Source organism: Perca flavescens, chromosome 15 (genome assembly GCF_004354835.1).
Source record: "Perca flavescens isolate YP-PL-M2 chromosome 15, PFLA_1.0, whole genome shotgun sequence".
NCBI lineage: Eukaryota > Metazoa > Chordata > Actinopteri > Perciformes > Percidae > Perca > Perca flavescens.
The window spans coordinates 31,948,001-31,968,249 of record NC_041345.1 but is presented as its reverse complement, the minus strand read 5'-3'; the positions used below and the strand labels follow the sequence as shown (position 1 = coordinate 31,968,249).

General features: G+C 41.3%; 1 protein-coding gene across 2 annotated transcripts; it reads right to left on the bottom strand.

Annotated features, from left to right (window-relative positions):
* Positions 1-2,749: 2,749 nt before the first annotated feature.
* On the bottom strand, positions 2,750-9,197 carry LOC114569098 (keratin, type I cytoskeletal 13). Of its 2 annotated transcripts, XM_028598931.1 has the most exons (10): positions 8,735-9,197; positions 8,178-8,260; positions 7,917-8,073; positions 7,216-7,377; positions 6,542-6,667; positions 5,856-6,070; positions 5,445-5,456; positions 4,868-4,886; positions 3,114-3,127; positions 2,750-2,858 (listed from the first exon to the last, which is right to left on the bottom strand). In XM_028598931.1, the coding sequence occupies exons 1-10, from the start codon at positions 9,119-9,121 to the stop codon at positions 2,759-2,761; spliced, it is 1,275 nt and encodes a 424-aa protein (XP_028454732.1). In that variant the 5' UTR covers positions 9,122-9,197; the 3' UTR covers positions 2,750-2,758. The 2 variants fall into 2 exon arrangements, with proteins under 2 accessions (XP_028454732.1, XP_028454731.1); XM_028598930.1 differs by lacking the exons at positions 3,114-3,127; positions 4,868-4,886; positions 5,445-5,456 and having other exon boundaries at positions 2,750-2,870.
* Positions 9,198-20,249: the final 11,052 nt, after the last annotated feature.

The following is a 20,249-nucleotide window of genomic DNA, read 5'->3' as shown; positions in this document are numbered from 1 at the left end:
GCGGTAGCTACATCTCCGTAGCGCTACCGGTGTATGTGCCGAAAATCTCCTCCCTGCCAAATTTCTCCCCCCTTCGCTTAGCTGTCTTTGCGGTTAGCTAAATTAACCCGACAAAAGGTGGGTTAAGCACCAAAATGAAAAGTTAAGATTACTGAAGAGTGAAGGGGAGATAATTCCGGGGAGCTGGGAGATGTTCTGCTGCTGCCCAACAGGCATCGAACGTCCTGGCTCACTGTTGCAGAGATTCCCCCGAGAATCCCCACCCACACCCGTCTCTCAGCCTCGTTTAGTAGCTAGCTAGCGTTACAACAAACCCCGTCCGCCCCGGTGTTGAAACCATCCAAAAGGTGACATTGATATGTGAAATATTTTGTATTTTAGCTGCTGGCTACTGTTAGCTTGCTGGCTCACTAGCTAACTGGTCAGCTAATCAAGAAAAACGTAATTATGTTGGGGAAACTGCAGCTATTTTTTTACAATAACATGAATAAACGTTACTAAACGTAACGTGAATAAACTTCAATGGGTAAACTCGTCCGTGAACTGATGCATTCTTACCGGCAGCGAAGGTGTTTAACACTAAAAACTCCCATAATTCCACACAACTTCCCAACGTCATCAAAAGTCCAGTTTTACCTTCCATTGTTTTGGTTGAGAGACCCCTAGCGGCAGAAAGTTACATATTGTACGTTTAAGAGTAAACTTAAAACTCTCCTCTTCGATAAAGCTTATAGTTAGGGAGTGAGGAGTTGCAGCGTTTGCCTAGACCGGCGGGGGAGGGCGTATAGCTACAGAGACGGCACCCCTTCTCTTCTCTGCTTCTCTTCATAGTCGTTAGACTCATCTATCATATAATCAATGATATAATCAAAATAGAGGGAGACAGGCCAGTACAGCCCGATCCGGTTGGGGAGAGTTCTAGGCCGACCAGGCTCCTCTCCTTAACCTGTCTCTCTTAGTTATGCTGTTATAGTTTTAGATTGCCAGGGGACTTCCTTTGACACACTGAGCTTCTCTCTCCTCTCTCTTTCCATCTGTGTGCTTCCATGTTCCAGAAATGCTTGTTACTAACCTAGCTCTGGGGAGCTCATTCCCCGGATTCCTTATGTTTTCTTTTCGCCCAGCATGTTTCCTTGGAGTAGGGTGGCCCCTAAATCATGGTTGCAGCCTGTCGCCGTGGTCCTGCTGCATGCCCTGCTATGCCCTGTTACACCTGCTATGCTCTGCAGTGCCATGCTACGTCCTGCAGTGTTCTTATATGTCCTGTGACGCCCTGCTATGTCCTGCTACATCCTGTGACACCCTGTAGTGCCCTGTTATGCCATGAACTACTACAACTACTATTTCTAGACATTGATCCATTATCTTTATTATGACTATTATTGCCACTGTTCATCACAACCCCAACCGGCACCGTCAGACACCGCCTACCAAGAGCCTGGGTCTGTCCCAGGTTTCTCCCTAAAAGGAAGTTTTTCGCACTGTCGCACTGAATGCTTGCTCTTGGGGGAATTACTGGAATTGTTGGGTCTTTGTATATTATAGAGTATGGTCTAAACCTACTCTATCTGTAAAGTGTCTTGAGATAACTCTTGTTATGAATTGATACTATGAATTAATTAAATTGAATTATGTTCACTGTAAAAAAAAGAAAAGAAAGTCAAATTTGACCCATTTTCAGAAAGTTTCTATATCAGAAATTTGGGTTTCTTTCAACCAAATTGTCAAAACAAAATAAGTTGGATGGTTCCCTACGACGCTCTTCCCAAGTAAAATAAATTTGTAGCATCACTACTTTCATTGAATTTCTGTTCTGTTCTGTTTTATTCAATTTCATTTTATTTTGGCCAACAGAATAAGGGGCTTGGATACGGCAAAAGTTTATTCCATCAACTAGTGTTGCTCTGGTTGGCTATGAGTGCAGAGAGAATTTGAAAGACAACCGTTTATCCCGCCCCTCGGATTGAGCCCTGCAAATGGTGAGTTCCCAGAAACCAAGATCTTGATGTGGGTCTGGCTTGTCAGGCTACAAAATGACAAAAGAACGTTGAAAAAAGTGACAGAAATGTCAGAAAAATCTTCAAAATTCAGAAAAGTTAAAACATTTAGAGACCAACAACCCTGTTAACATTTCCTGATAGATATTGTTATGAAAGATATAGATTTTCAGCGGAGGGAATTACATATAGGCTATTTGTCGGCTTCTTGAGCCGTGTGTTGCCAATGCCACACATCGGTTTGAATTATGTTTTTATATTTTTTATTTGCTTCCATGATTGCTTACCACTGCAAGGGTTGCAACTGAAATAATCGGATGAAGCAACAGCAGTTTATGGAAAGCAGAAGTGTAATTATGGTCTGATCTTGGTCCTGACTGATAGAGAAGTGATATTGATAAGCATTGTGATTTACGCATCTACGGTGTCAGCTATTTTTTTTGCCAGATATTTTTTTTCCTTCCTGTGAACTTCCTTTCATAGTACAGGTATTAGTACAAAAGTTTTAATTTAAAATTTTTACCCAGAAAAACAAAAGGTTACATGGTCGACGGGAAGACAACACAAGGTTTTAAAAGTTCCCTCATAAGTTTGACATCAGAGATGATTCTCTTTTATGAAGTGAAAGCAGCAGCTGACCCATCAGTGTGAAATGAAAACACGTGATCCACAGAAAACAATGTCAGACTTTGTCTTTATTAAAGAAGCTGAGACAGACTCAGTTTACAAGTTACAGCATCTGGTTCTGGTTTCATTCTCATCTATTTGCTGCTGATCACGTTTCCATGTTCGTCCACTTCCTCCGTGATGGTTATCACCTTCGTTGTCTTAGAGGTGGAGGAGGTCTTGGTGGTGGTGGCAGTCTTGGTAGTGCTGTAGAACAGAAAATAGATAACTCATTTTAAATTTGACTGATGGGACTTAAACTATTGGGTTTTATAATTCTTAAGATAAATGTTCAGTGTCAGTTAGCGTCCACTAAAAGTTCTGTTTCTGCAGCTGACAGGCTCAGATTATTAATTTAATGGTGCCCTGCCACACAAAACCGTTTTTACTTGTATTTTTGTAAATATGTTAGGTCCATATGTGTTTGTGTTATGTTGTGCTTGTGAAAATGAACTGCTACCTCCCTCTGTCAGCTCTAGCCACTGAACAGAAATAAGCAGAGAAATCAGGCCAATCACAAAAGCTGGTCAGTCTGACGTTGTGTTGCCTGAGCTCATTACCATTCATGAGCTCGCCCAGTTGTGCTGGGTAAAGAATGCTGATAGCCAGGCTCTCATTGGCTACCCAGCTAACAGGGAACGTTCCCAGAACTTTCACTAACATTCCTCAAAAGTTGGGTAAATGTTAGTACAAAACGTTATTAAAATAATGTTTTCGGAACATTCATGTAACGTTGGGGAAAAAACGTTCTTAGAACAATGTTATCGGAATGTCTATTACGTTATTTGTGAATGATGAAAGTTCCCACAATGTTGATAGAAATGTTCTTAGAACAACGTTCTTAGAACAACATTATCGGAACGTCTTTATCACGTTATTTGTGAATGATGAAAGTTCCCACAATGTTGATAGAAACGTTCTTAGAACGTTATTGGAACGTCTTTATCATGTTATTTGTAAATGATGAAAGTTCCCACAATGATGATAGAAAACGTTCTTAGAACAACGTTATCGGAAGGTCTTTATCACGTTATTTGTGAATGACGAAAGTTCTCACAATGATGATAGAAAACGTTCTTAGAACAACGTTATCGGAACGTCTTTATCACGTTATTTGTTAATGATGAAAGTTCTCACAATGATGATAGAAAACGTTCTTAGAACAACGTTATCGGAACGTCTTTATCACGTTATTTGTTAATGATGAAAGTTCTCACAATGATGATAGAAAACGTACTTAGAACACGTTTAAGGAACGTCTTCATCACGTTATTTGTGAATGATGAAAGTTCTCACAATGTTGATAGAAAACGTTCTTAGAACAACGTTTAAGGAACGTCTTTATCACGTTATTTGTGAATGATGAAAGTTCTCACAATGTTGATATAAAACGTTCTTAGAACTACGTTTTCGGAACATCTTTATCACTGTATTTATGCTTGATGAACATTCTCATAATGTTTAGAAAAAACATTCTCATAACATTCTGAGAATGTCCTGGTATTATTTGTTAAGTTACCCCTTAACATTAATATAACCCTAATCCTAACCCAAACCTAACCCTAATCCTAACATAATAAACATATTGCTTTGAACCTGAAAGGACCCTAGGTTGATTTTACTATCCATTTTAGTCAGGTCTCAGTGTGAAGTCAAATTTTCCTATTAAAAGTTGGAAAAAAATCTCGTTGTAAGGGACAACCACTCTGGTCTTTTTATAACACTCCATGATGCATAAAAGAGCTATATTTAGAGATATCACCCAGCTAACAAAAATATGTTCCAAGAACATTGTAAGAACGTTGATTTGAAATGTCCTAAAAACGTTGAAATGTCCAGTTTGCTTAACGTTGCTGGAATGGTATCTCAAGGTTAGAAAAACGTTGCTGGAAAGTAAGCATAACGTTGCTGGATTGTTAGCATAATGTTGCTGGAACGTTAGCATAACATTGCTGGAACGATCATCTTAAGGTTAGTATAATGTTGCTGGAACATCATCTTAAGGTTAGTATAACGTTGCTGGAACGTCATCTTAAGGTTAGAACAATGTTGCTGGAACGTTTGCATAACGTTGCTGGAACGTTAGCATAACGTTGCTGGAACGTTAGCATAACGTTGCTGGAACGTTAGCATAACGTTGCTGGAACGTCATCTAACGCCGCCTTCACACTGGCAGTTGAAATGAGCTCCGTAATAAGCAATACGCCCCCACCGGACGTTGTACTACACCGTTGAAAAGCTTCGGAAGCGATTTACAACAATGGCAGAACTAGAAGGACCGATAAGTGTCTGAATGTCCGATTCTCTCTGACCTCTCTTATACAGATATAAATAAAAAGGCTGCTGCGTGGAGTAAAGTTGCCCAGGACGTTGACATGTCACGTCGGTTAAATGATCTGAAACGTTCTGCTAACGTTCCAGGAACGTTTTTCTAACCTTAAGATACCGTTCCAGCAACGTTATGCTAACATTCTAGCAACGTTATGCTAACATTCTAGCAACGTTATGCTAACGTTCCAGCATTTTTTTTCTAACCTTAAGATGACGTTCCAGCAACGTTATGCTAATATTCCAGCAGCTTAGCTCGTTGAATATTAATGAGAACTTGCACAAATCGAGCCAAGTCTCCCTGCAGGCTTTCTATACCACGCTAGAATGGCTTGAAACAAGGTAACCAAGGCATTTTTTCCACAAAAGTTTTTAGATTCCATGGTTGAACTTCAGACATTACCACAAAGTAATGAAATACGTATGGCAGGGCACTTTTAAGTGTCTGACAACATTATGGAAAGGCTCCCTACAGAGATAGACGTTTTAGTTAAAGAGTAAGATCCTTTTTGTTTAACATGAAACAGCCCCGAAATCACCATCACCAAGCTCACCAGACCCCATGTAAATAATCAGTACTTTTAGTGTGTATAGAGCCAGCATATTTCCACCAGACTCCATGTAAATAATCAGGACTTTTAGCGTGTATAGAGCCAGCATATTTCCACATGTAAATGGGTGAATTAAGAGTTTATTTCAACCAAACCAGAGTGGTGATTGTTGGAACAGTGGAAAGATGAACCAAGACGGACTTTGATTGTTCCTGTCCACTTTGAATGAAGTGTGTTTTACGATGATAACATTACTTTTTATTTAAATGGAGTCTGGTGGGTTTGGTGATGGATGAATGTAAACTCAGCTCACCTCTCTCCATCCAGCAGCCTTCTGTACTCGGTGATCTCCATCTCCAGTCTGGTCTTGATGTCCAGCAGCTCGGCATACATGGCCCTCTGGTTATCCAGGTCGGCCCTGAGGTGGGACAGCTGCCCCTCCAGACCCCCCACCTGCCTCTGGTAACCTGCCATCATGTTGGCGTAGCGGCTCTTAGTCTCAGCCAGTCTCACCTCCACAGCTCCATTCTGTTCAGGAGGAGGGAGGACAGTCAGGTCAGCTGTGTTCAACACTTACTGTCACTTTGCTTTACAGTAGGACAGCCCTTTAGTACTTTACAAAACACCTCAAACCTTTTACATTCAAACCAATACAGAAGGCCAACTCTGCCAGAAAAGAACCAAATTAATGAAAAGCTCAAATGAAAGTCATCGTCAAAGTTATGCAATCATTTATTTTATTTTATCAGCTCTAACTTTTCTTAATTTATATCTATTTTCCTGGCAGAAATGGCTGTCATTAATTAGCACGGGAACGATTAACTTTAAGGGTTAAAATATTAGAATTCAATCGTCAATAAAAGACTGAAGGGAAACCCTTTCAGATCATTGGGGTTGTTGGGTTGTTGTTTTGTTGTTTTGTTAGACTTGATCCCAAAATGCAGAAATAATGTTACATTTGATGACTTGATGAAGTTGACAGATTTAGTGTTTTCTTACCTTGCTGATCGCAGACTGCAGTTTGATCTCCAAAGACTGAAGAGTTCGTCTGACCTCTGAGATCTCAGTCTTGGACGTCTGAAGAGTCTCGGTGCTCACAGCCACCTCTCTGTTCAGCTCGGCCGACTGTGAAGAACAATCAATGATGTTATTGATCAAATATTAGGGTATTAGAGTGCAGGCTGCACAGTGTGATATAGAGTTATCTGACAAATATCCCGGAACAGCAGAAGTTAGGAAACAAAAAAATAAGTTAAAAACTAAAACTACAAATTAAAAAAACAAATGTGTTGGTGTGGTCTGGAACAGAAGAACTTAAGAAACTAACGTTTAAAACAATGAAAAACTAATAACAAAAAAGTTATAAAACTTAAAAAAAACAAAGTTTTAACACTTCAGAACAATAAAACAGGGAGCAGCAGTGAGCCCAGTCAGGGCAGGAAACAGGACTTAGTGGTAGCTTTAGCATTTTAGCTTTTCAGCATTCACATGCATTTTCTGCAGGTTTCTCCAAAAGTGAAAAACTAAAGCTTCAAAACTACGAGGTTTTAAAACTTAAAAACAATACAAAAAACAAAGTTGTTTGTGGTGTAAGTTGAGCTGGATCAGGTTTTGGACAGCACGGGGCATCAGTGAGCCCATTCAGGGCAGGAAACAGGACTTTGTTGTCTCACCTTGGTCTGGAACCAGGACTCCAGCTCGTTGCGGTTCTTGTTGGCGACGGTCTCGTAGTGTTCTCTGATTCCGGCCATGACGGCGGACAGGTCCTGCTGAGGAGCAGCATCCACCTCCACGTTCACCTGGCCTCCCACCTGGGCTCGCAGGGCCAGCAGGTCCTGCAGGAAGACACCGGTTAAACTTCTGTCTTTTTATCTTTTTATTAGCGCCCGAGCAAGTGCCATGGACTTATTGTTTTTGAAAGAATAATATATTATTTCTGCGCAAACACATTTTTTAGGGGCCTTGGATGCTCGCAAGAATTGGCACACATGTCAGAACTGGCGAAAATTGCAACGCTGTGCAGTGATTGGGCTCAGGGGCGTGGCCAGCGCCCTCTAACGCACGCCATGGGTCGGAAAAAGTTTCTTTGATGTTCACAAAATCTGGTGGGATCACGGTCCTAATCTTCAGGAACATATACAATTTTTATGAACTTTTTTCACCTGACGGGACGTTGGCCATCTTGAATTTTGTGCGTTAATTTTCATTTTACAAACACGTTTGAGAGGACTTTAGGATACACAAAAACTCTCAAAACTTTGTAGCCACTTTCAAAGTAGTAAGTGAGTTAATTTGTGCTTGGGCGTGACACGGTGGCCAGTCATCGCTGCTTGCAGCTTACATTTATTTTTCTGTCTGGTTTCAGCACTCTCACCTCCTCATGGTTCTTCTTGAGGAAGATCAGTTCGTCCTTTAGACCCTCCATCTGCATCTCCAGGTCGGATCTTCCCATAGTCACTTCCTGCAGGACTCTCTTCAGCCCGGCGATGTCGGCCTCCACCGACTGACGCATGGTCAGCTCATTCTCAAACCTGAAAAAAACATGAGAATGAGTTGCAGAAACTCACCTGAGTGTTGAAATGTGTTAATGATTGCTGATGTCTGGACGTTACAGGAAGCAAAGTCTCACACTCACTTGGCTTTAAAGTCGTCGCTGGCCAGCCGGGCATTGTCGATGGCGAGGACAAGGCCGGCGTTTCCTCGAGCAGCGGAGTTGATCTGAAAAGTTAAAAAAGTTATGAACTTCAAATTAAAATGTTAAGAGAACTCAAAAGGCGATATAACAACATTTTATTTTAGACATGTATCTATTTTATTCATATGTTACACTACTTTTGTGAAGATAAGACTTTGGTAAACTCATTTCGAGCACTTCAATTCATCCACATGAGTAAAGGTGGTTTCACACGAGAGATTTGAGGAAATCCAAAACCCAAACAACTTTTCAGCTTTAGGGCCAAATTGTGTATTTACACATTGCTCTAGGACAATTTGGGCCTCACAATTAAAAAGAATATCCTCACGCAAGAAAGACAGGGAAGAGAGGTTGGGACACTTGTCATTTGCCACTTCTGAACATTTCGATATCAAACACATGGGGATCAGTTATATACAAATACCTTAAAAGGTGAATCTAAGAAGATATGTAGGAATTGAGAAAATGCCCTTAGAGTTCAGAGTCTCTGTGCTCACCTGGTCCTGCAGGTCTTTGATGCGGACGAAGTACGCGGTCCAGTCGTGGGACGCAGGTTTGGTCTTGTTCTCCAGGAACTGTCTGATCATCAGCTCCAGGTCTGCGTTGGCCCTCTCCAGGCTGCGCACCTTGTCCAGGTAGGTGGCCAGGCGGTCGTTGAGGTTCTGCATGGCCACTTTCTTGTTGTCGGAAATGTCGACGGCGTCGGACAGGCTGAAGGCGCCGCCAGCACCGGCGGCAGAGGAGGAGGAGAAGGAGGCCTTGGAGACACGGATACCCGTCCCTCCGGCTCCTCCGTACACGCTGCCGGCCCCCATGCTGCCGACACGGCGGGAGGAGGAGGACGAGGAGGACATGAGGCTGCTGCGGCTGGAGAAGGAGGTCATGGCTGAGGGTCGGCTGGTCGTCGGCTCTGAGCGGAGAGTGAAGAGCTGCTGGGACCAGGGCTCCTTTTATACCTCAAAATGAGGCTGGGGCGGGTCGCAGGGCGGGGAGGGATGCCAAACTTGCCAGCCCCGGGGCCCAGAGAGCAAACCGGTCAGAGCTGAACAGGCGAGGTCCAGCAGGTCGGGGCGGTCTGCAGCTGAAGGGAAGCTCTGGGCGCTTCACTTACATTCTGACTCTTTCGCTCATGTCTCTCTTGACTTGAAAAAAGGAAACAATTGGATGCAAAAAAAATTATTTAATTAAAAAAAGAAAAGATTGAAACAATTCTCTTCGGCAATTAAAAAGGAAGGGTCAGTACTTACTTTGATTCTAGAGGACTAAAAGCCAGAGCTGCGAAGATTAATCGATTAGGTGTCAACTTTTAAATTAATCGATTATCTAAATAGTTGGATTTTAGTAATTTTTTTAAATAAAACAGGTTCACTTGTGTGATGTCAGCTTGTTAAATGTGAATATGTTCTAGTTTCTTCTCTCCTCTTTGACAGGAAACTGAATATATTTACATTGTGGACAAAACAAGACATTTGAGGTTGTGGCATAGCCACGGGTGTTCCAGGGTGTGCCCATGCCACCCAGAGTGGCACCTAAAAATCAGATGCAGAATTATTTTTCATAGTCTTAATGAAAAAAAATTCTAATCTCGGGATATTGTTGTTTAATACAATAATTGTTCATTTTAAATAAAATTTAAACTCGAAATTGTTTTCATTAAAAACAACATCCGCTGATATTCGGGCCACCAAACCGCAGCTGACCTGATTATGACGTGAGCATCTTAGGAGACGTTTGCCTCATGATCTCAACAAAAAAGTAAACTCCTGCTAGCATGTTTTCTACAGCGCTCACTGCTTAATTTCTTCATTAAAAAAACCTCAGCTTAATGGCCAGAGGTTTTCTCCCACCCAGGGCATGGCATCAACAGGTCCGACTCCTATGGCACAGCCTCCTGCAGCGAAGTAATGTTACAGTATAGTATCAGGTAAAAAAAGACACACAGGGGCAGTTTGCTAACTTGATTGAAAGAAATTGGCACATGTGAAAGTTATCATTTTAGCTTTTCTGTGCGAAACAAGGCATTGCGAGCCTGAGTCTATTTTACACATTAGCCCAGCCTATTCTGTAGTGATACGCAGAGTCTGTTTTTTTTAGAACCACAGTCACCCGGCCGAAAGGAGCCAAGCCGCTCCGCCTGACGCAAATGTTATTCAACAAACTCAGCAACTAGGTCGAGCCGGGCTGAGGAGGAGCGACTCATCGACTAGGTCGAACCAGGATGTGGAGGATCGACTCAGTGAATAGGTCGAGCCAGGATGAGAAGGAGCAACTAGGTGGAGCCAGGCTGAGGAGGAGCGACTAGGTCAAGACGGGCTAAGGAGGAGCGACTCGGCTCGAGTCACACTTAAGTCGCACAAACAGTGAATTCAGACTTGACTTGCGACTCGACCCAAAAGACTTCAGACTTTACTCCGACTTCAGATTCGAGACTCGTCAGCAACCTGTTTTCATGCAATTACTGCTTTTTAAATCTAAATTTATTATTAATGTATTGCTATTTTCTTTTATTGGTGCGTTTATATGTTGGGGAAACATATGATGAACTGCATGTCCCCTGCCCTTTGCCATACTGTGCAACGTAACGCATGCGCTATGCCATGTGTGCGCACTCGCATAGAAAAAAATGCATTGACGATGGTGACACCAAGTCCTCTCAGAATTGTGCCTTTTGTCATTAGTGTTGCTTTCAATTACTTTGAAAACAGTGGGAGTAAGTGAACAGCTACATGCAAGGTGTGTGTCACCAAAATAAATGATGCCGGATCAACAAGGTTGGACTTCATCATGCATCTCAAAACACACCCAAATAGTTCACTTGCTAATGTGAAAGAGAAGTTACATTTAGCATATATCGTCACAGGTAACAAGCTAACCATCACAAAGTGTTGTGCTAATGCTGGGAACAGGCAAATTGTATCTTTATAGTTGTATCCATATGATGTGACAGACTTAGGTTCATATTTCACCAGGTTGTTAGTTCTCACGTGTTTGCACCATGGTTGGTGTCTTAACTTTCAATACAGATGTTTCCCTCAAACTTTGAACTGAAAAATGTAATGCATGATGAGGTTTGGCTTTAAAGCCAGTTAGTAACACAGAAAAACATGTATTCTTTGGTGCATATACCAAAATGTTGAAAAGTACAGTTGACTTGAAACAATTCTATTCTATTCTGTTCAATTTTATTTATAGTATCAAATCATAACAAGAGTTATCTCAAGACACTTTACAGATAGAGTAGGCCTAGACCACACTCTATAATTTACAAAGACCCAACAATTCCAGTAATTCCCCCAAGAGCAAGCATTTAGTGCGACAGTGGCGAGGAAAAACTTCCTTTTAGGGAGATACCTCGGGTGGTGAGGAAAACTTCCTTTTAGGGAGAAACCTCGGATAGACCCAGGCTCTTGGTAGGGGGTGTCTGACGCGGCCGGTTGGGGGTGTGATGAACAGTGGCAATGATAGTCACATTAAAGATAATGGAACTATGACTAGAAATAATAGTTGTAGTAGTTCATGGCACTGCTGGGCGTTACAGGATGTAGCAGGGCACTGCAGAGCGTAACAGGGCATAGCAGGGCGCGGAGCAGGACCACAGCGACAGCTGCAATCATGATTTAGGTGCCACCCTAATCCAAGGAAACATGCTGAGCAAAAGAAAAACATAAGGACTCCGGGGGAATAAGCTCCCCAGAGCTAAGTTGGTAACAAGCCTTTCTGGGACATGGATGCACACAGATGGAAAGAGAGAGGAGAGCAACCCGGTCTCACGACAGGTCGTGTAATAGTCACATTATTTTGAGTCCTTTTCGTCTATATGCAACGACTTTTGAACGTGTACAGGTCACGCTTTTCGAACCTGCTCTGGGGGACGCAACAACGGGGAAATGAGGCGCCACACGGCGGCCACAACAGCGGAAGGGGCCGCCACTCGAGGGCCGCCACTCGCAGGACGGCACACAACAACGGGGAAATGAAACGCCACAATAACTGGACGGTTGTGGTTAGGAAAAAAGAAGAACAGGGAAAGGAACCGTCAAATGCCGACGCACACGCCGACAAAGGTACTGCAACACGCGGGACAAAGGTACTGCAACACACGGGACAAAGGTACTGCAACACGCGGGACAAAGGTACTGCAACACACGGGACAAAGGTACTGCAACACGCGGGACAAAGGTACTGCAACACACGGGACGCGATCCCCGGTCTCCCGGGTGAAAGTCCTGTGTTTTCTTTCTTTCATCCACCACCCCGACCAACCTCCCTACGCAGACTTTCGCCTTATCAATACTAGTAAAGGCAAGGCAAACCTGAGCCAGTTCTATAAGGGCTGGTAGATGAATCAAAGTTCTTAATTTGTGTTTCTTCAGATTGCATTGCAGTAGACCCCATAAAATGATCCTACACATGATTTTGATACTGTACTGTATGGCTGGTAGCTACATGACATGATTTGAATTCATAAGATTTAACAAGAGGGACAGATCAGATGGCCAGAGACTTGAGACTTGACTTGAACTTGCCCCTCAAAGATTGAGACTCAACTTGGACTTCCAAAAAATGACTTGTGAACATCTCTGGCGACTAGGTTGAGTCGGGCTGAGGAGGAGCGACTAGGTCGAGTCGGGCTGAAGTAATTTGGATAGATGCACGTTCATGGCTTTCTTTAACCGTCATCTTTTTAACATTCAAGGAGTTAGGCTACTAATCATTTGCACACATTAACAGTTGTATATTTTGCATTAGAAGTGGGCAGAATGGTTTCAGTTAAGAGCAGTGAGTCGTAAATGTATATTTTTAGACTATAATGTAGTCCATTCGCTATTGTCTGCCACACAATTTCTCAGTTTTATTATATTATATATATGGACATAGAAAATAAAGACGCTGAAGAAATTGGACTCTAAAATCTAGAAACCATAAAGACAATTAAATGATGAACTCAATGCACACTGTAAACAATGACTGTAATTATAATGACTGTTAATGACTGTTATTCTCCCCCCAGCTAAATATAAGGTCAAAAACCATTGAGGTTGTTACATGAATGTACAGTAGCCTATACTGTATAGTTACTGGTCCAGTGAATTAAGACTATTATTATAGATTTTGTAATTGTTCAATTCTCTCAAATTATAGTCCCAGTTCCATGGACAGAACATACATTGTGTACTAACAATGGCAAATAAAATGGCCATGGAAGAGTTACATAGGCCTACATGATCCTTTATTGTTAAAGAATAGAAACAGAAATAAATCCTCTTAATAGATGTATTGGTCTCTGACCGGTCTGCCTTTGTTAGAACCATTATAGAAACACACGTGTGTAGCACTTTATATACTGCCCTTTCATCGCAGACTTCATTTGAAACACATTTGCAACTTTTTCAGCCTTTTCTAATTATCTCAACAACTGTCATAGCCTAATATAGTCACTAAACGTTTAACAACAATATGAACAGCAGTCTTCATACAGCAATATAACAGCACCAATGACAGTAACATGAATACTTTTTAAAATAATGGTCACAATGATAAAATATTAACAGTATTTACCTGAACAGCAATATGTACCTGTTGTATTTTAATGCAGGCTGATAACAATAAGGTAAAAGCACTGCTGAGCGAACAGAAAAGGCAGCAGGGTTAATAAATCCTGGCTTTTAGCCTGGTTAGGAGCAGGCTAGCTGCACAGAATAAATCTCCATGGTAATTTAGGTGTCTCTGCTTTAGTGAAACGGTTATCCTAGGATATCTGGGAAATCCCATCTTAATCCTCTATATAGGTTTTGTGAAATAGACCTCAGGAGTGATTAGGCCAAATGCCATCTAAATAACATCTACAGACTGGGCATAAATATTTGTGGAGGTGCACAGTAATCCGACCATGAATGTGGCACACCCACTTTTTCTGATGCACACCCAGAGTCTCTTTTCTGGCTACGCTAGTGATTTGAGGACGTCACACTGATCCACATTTTTCACAATTTTCTGACATTTTAGAGACCAAACAACTAATCCTTTCATACAGAAAATAATCCACATATTAATTGTCAGTGAAAATAATCTCTCAGCCCCTCAACTGTTTTAACATCTCAACATACCCAGCCTGTTTCTTAATGGTCTCACCTGAGGGCCGAGCTGTGACCTGTGAGCTGTGAGGCGTTTGTCGTCTGACTGGATGTCTGTTCCTCGGGGCTCCGTGTGGATTGACAGGACCGGACCATCAGCTCCTCCAGGGAAGGAGGAGCAGCCAACAGGTCAGGCTCCATTCCTGCTCCTCCATCATCAGGGGAGCTCCGACAGCATCAGACTCTTCACACAGAAAGTAGCAAAACATGACCTATTGTTTCTTTTACACAATACATGGAGTTACTGTATGAATGATATTTTATGTCATGCCACTAAGTGGCCCATCACACACCGTTACATGACACCAACACAAAAGACATTTCATCTAAAGCTTCCAGTCCAATGTCCACAAACAAAATACTCTACTTATACTAAACATTTCATACATGAAACTAAACATTTAATTAATAAACGAAGATAAAACCTGGAGGACCGTCAACTGAGGCTCCATTCCTGCTCCTCCTGACGGTCCTCCAGGGAAACCCGACAGGTCCCATTAAGTGTTTTAAAGACTTAATTGTGGCCAACTCCCTAATCAGGGCTCAGCTATATAAGACACACCATGTATGTGAAAAGAAGACTCATGCACATTTCTGCCTTAAGCAGTTGATTACAGTTCATTACCTCTAGTTATATACAGTAGATCCAAGAGCACAGCTTTAGGGAATTTAAATCGTCATGGTCCCTGAAGTTTCTTTCTCTCCTGTTTCTTCAATTGTTGTAGTCCTCCTGGAGGGCCAGCAGTGCCATCATGCAGATTACGCACAGGGGTCATAAATATGTTTACAACAATTTGTGATTGTTAACACCTTGCCAAAATCACAGCATCAACTAGTGGTGTCCCCCACCCCGAGATACAATTTGAAGATGTTGAAGTCTAATAGGCAAAAACACTTTTCTTCATGCAGGTTTTGTCATGACCAGTATTAAAGTTTAGATCGATAACGAGGACACTAAGGGTAACGAGGACATTAAGGGTAATGATTGCGCGAGAGCTTAGCAGCTGTATTTCCAGACTTTGAAAATTTGATCATATAGGCACAGTTTTAAAGACAGATATTTAGTTATTTACACTGTGTTCTGCAGTTTTCTAATGGTAGAGTATTTGATGCTATCCTGTATTCCATGCAATTGGGCCATCTCCTCCTCCTGCCCCTCCGTAGCAGACAATGTGACGGTGAGACAGCACCGATTAAATATTTATAACGAATTTTCATTTAAGATTTGAGTTGGATTTTACATGGTTTTTATGGAACAATTATCACTCAGTACAAGTGTAAATAACACTGCTGGATTTAATCTTCATGGTAACGCGGATGATATGGAGTGAAGAAATGTGCGTGAGGCATACTTGATAATATTACGTAAGAAGTAGTCGTTCTTCCCACATTTACTTTCTTCAGTCTGACTTCAGTTCACCACCTCACCATCTGCGTCGCCAATTCCCATTGTCTCCAAAATGTGCATACGCATGGGTCAGAGTTTGCGTGGAGGACCACACATTCTCCCGTCAAGTTAGTTTTAGTTTTTTATAAATCACAACCTTTGCGTGGGAAATGGCAGACGCACAAAACGGGGCTGAAAATGTGCGTACGTTTATAAAGGAGACCCCTGGTATTTTGGGGGACTTAAAATGGGACAAGAGTAATCTGACACTGTGCGAGGTGGAAGTCACTGGGAAGCTAAACTGATTCTAAAACAATTTTGTCACTTCACGTCCATTAATTCTTAACGCTGGTATATGCAAGTTAGCGTATTCTATGTATTCTCGCTTTGCAAACCAAGCATATTTACAGAAATGTTAATTAATACGGAGTGTCTATTTGCACCCCCCGGTACGAATATCGAAATCGTGGCGGACGTTCATCTTCCATGACCGCAGAAACTGGCATATTAGGAAAGTTTTGTCTCTAAAGTTTATAACAATTGAATTTCTAGCAGAAAATGGATACTAGAGTTGCGCTTTCTGTCTTCAGTGAAAGCATACCACCGTTAGTTTGTTAGTTAGTACTGTATGAGCCATATTCATTTTGTATTATTTCATGTAATCAACAGATCAGCAGTGTTGTTAGAATTAGTTTTTCCAGCTTTGTCTCCTGGCTAAAGTTAAGCCCTTCCTTAACAGGCACAATCTAGAAAAGGCGATTCATGCTTTTATTAGTTCAAGGTTGGATTACTGTAATGCTCTTTATGTTGGTTTGACTCAAACCTCCATCTCACGACTTCAACTTGTGCAAAATGCTGCTGCTCGCTTTTTAACAAATACATCTAGACGTGCACATATCACTCCCGTTCTCTACACCCTACATTGGCTTCCTGTGCATTTTAGAATCGATTTCAAGATTTTGTTGTTTGTTTTCAAGGCCTTAAATGGCCTTGCCCCGGAGTATTTGTCCGAGATTTTAACCCTGCGTGAGCACAACCGGTCATTGCGGTCTTCAAATCAACTGGTTTTAGAAGTCTCAATGTCAAGGTATAAACGGTGGGGTGATCTGCCCCGAGACTCTGGAACAAGTTACCCCCTTATATTCACACTATTACAGATGTAGATCTTTTTAGATCCAAACTCAAAACCTATTTGTTTAGAATGGCTTTTAATACGTGGTAGTGGTGTGGCAATTTCCCTTTCCTCCTGTTTCTATGTAACCCTTTCTGATTTTACGGTTTTCTATGTTTCATTCTTTTTATTGTATGATATGTTGTTTTATTCTTGGTTCCTAATGTAAAGCACTTTGGATACCTGCTGGTTGCTGTAAAGTGCTATATAAATAAATGTTGATTGATTGATATTGATTGATCTGTCTGGGTGGGCTGTCTGTAGCTCACTGATGGTAATGAATCAAATCAGAAGTAGGCTCATTTTCTCCTAAACCAAACCCTTTTTTGCAACCGCATGTGTCGCCCCCTGCTGAAATTCAGATACAATACAGGTTTAAGGCACTTTGCATCACTTCACCGAACCGGATGCTCAGTCCATTCATTATATAAAGTCTATAGAGAGGTGAAGTCCCTCCCCTTCCGGTGGACCTCATGGGACCTTCATTTGGAAAAAATTGTATTGTCGTATGACCACTTAGTTTAATGTGTAACCGCTCAGTGAACTACATCTCTCGTCTCCCACAATTTACATCACCTACGGTAGCTTCATGCTGGGATTTCTCGCTACCTGGCTTAGCTCTGTTCCACAACACATGTAGGGCCCTATTTTAATGATCTACGCACATGGAGTGAAGCGTCTGGCGCTGGTGTGTTTAGGGCGTGTCCAAATGCACTTTTGCTAGATTGACGGCGGAAAAAAAGGGTCCGGGCGCCTGGTCCTAAAGGGTTGTCCTTAGTGTCTTCATTAATCAGAGGTGTGTTTTGGGCGTAACATGCAATCAACCAATCAGAGATCATCTCCCATTCCCTTTAAAAGCCAGGCGTGTTTGGACGTTGGAGCATTGCTGTTATGATGGAGGATTGTCACCGTAATATTTTATTTGTAATCTGCTGCATGTGTGTGTGCTGCTGTGCGTCCCTGTGTGTGTAACAAGCATAGTGTGCGCGCGCTGTGCACGAGCCTAGGAGCATTTTACTAATGTGCTGTTAAAATAACAATGAAATGCTGCGTTATTGACTTTAGACCAGGTTTTGTTGGTCCAAAAAAATTATCTTTCAAAAAAAGTGTCATCTCTTATGTATAAAATACATATGTTCGGTTATTTATTATTAAATGGTTAGTTTCATGTATGAAATGTTTAGTAAGTAGAGTATGTTGTGTGTGCACATTGGACTGGAAGCTTTAGATGAAATGTCTTTTGTGTTGGTGTCATGTAACAGTGTGTGATGGGCCACTTAGTGGCATGACATAAAATATCATTCATACAGTAACTCCATGGATTGTGTAAAAGAAACAATAGGTCATGTTTTGTTACTTTCTGTGTGAAGAGTCTGATGCTGTTGGAGCTCCCCTGATGATGGAGGAGCAGGAATGGAGCCTGACCTGTCGGCTCCTCCTCCTTCCCTGGAGGAGCTGATGGTCCGGTCCTGTCAGTCCACACGGAGCCCCGAGGAACAGACATCCAGTCGGACCACAAATGCCTCACAGCTCACAGCTCACAGGTCGGCCCTCAGGCGAGATGATTGAGAAACAGCTCACAACAGGAGGGGTATGTTGAGATGTTATCACAGCTGAGGGGCATTGTTTGGCCCGATGCAAAACTATTATTTTCACTGTCAATTCATTTGTGGATTATTTCCTGCATGAATGGATTAGTTGTTTGTTCTCTAAAATGTTAGAAAATGGTGAAAAATGTGAATGTTTCCCAAAGCCCAAGATGACGTCCTCAAATGTCTTGTTTTGTCCACAACGCAAAGATATTCAGTTTACTTTCACAGAGGAAGGAAGAAACTACATATTCACATTTAACAAGCTGACATCACAGAAGTTTACGTGTTTTCTCATAAAAAATGGAGATTCATTTAATAGTTGACGACAAATCGATTCATCGCTGCATATTTTTTTTCCATCCATCTGTGATATGACAGTATAGCATTTTGTGAGAAAAAAGAGGCGAATCTCCCAATAATACAACAGAAAAATGGACAAAAGCCTATTTTTTATATATAAAAAAAGTTTTTATATATAAAATAAAGCCAGTTTTTATATAGTTATGTATCTCACACGGGCCACAAACATCAGGCAGGACACCTCACACCCCGGACACTCCCTGTTCACCACCCTCCCCTCAGGCAGACTGCAGAACCCCCGAGCACACACACAAATAGACTCCGGAACAGCTTCTTCCCCAGAGCTGCGAAACATATTACAGAAATCATCCACACATACAAACATAAAAACATCCCTTGCCCCCTCAGTGCAATCGGACTCTGTGCAATAACTGCTGTGTTTACTGTTTTCTAGCTATTTATTGAGAACATGGAATGAATGTGTATGTGCGAGATGTGCTTGGGTGAGAATGTGCTGGTGTATATGTGTATTATCTTTTTACTCTATGCTGCTGTTTGGAGAGGATAACTCCAACAGAATGTTGTTGTATCGCATACAATGACAATAAAGATCTATCTATCTATCTATCTATCTATCTATCTATCTATCTATCTATCTATCTATCTATCTATCTATCTATCTATCTTCCCTGTTCACCTGTAGTGTCTCTTTAACATGGGCTGCAATGGGAAACAGTGGAATCAACGATTTCAGTATCTTTTCAATACTTTCAACCACTTGAGTCACTTAGTCCTGCAGTGTAAATGTTACTTCAGTAAAAGTCTGTAAGTATCATAAGGAAAATATAGTTAAAGTATTACAAGTAAAGAACAATCCTCACTTTTTAGAAAGTGGAAAGGATCCAACCAGTTGTGTGTTTAATGGTCTAATCATCTCAGCTGGACTTGTAGGCCATATAAACTACATATGTTCTGTGTGCAGTAATCTTAATGTGTAAAGTAACTAGTAACTAAAGCTGTAACAGAAGAATGTAGTGGAGTAAAAAGTAGAGATGAACCAATTAAACTTTCTAGGCTGATTTCGATTTCCGATTTTTCATAGAGATTGACCAGCCGATTTTAGCCGATTCCGATTTCACTTTTTCTAACACACACAAATATGTATTTTACTATCTTTTCTTTAACATTTTACATTTTGCATAGAACATAGAACATTTTTTGAACAGATAATCGATCGCTATAAAATAGAACTATAAATTTCTCCTGGTGTGGGAAATTAACACACATTTAAAGTGCAATGTCCTTCTTTTCACATCCAATATCCAACTAAAATTTTTTTATATATTTAGCAAACTAAACTTCTGTATGTATGAGAACAGGTAAAACAGGTAATGGCAATAAAATAATATATAAATAACAAATAAAAAT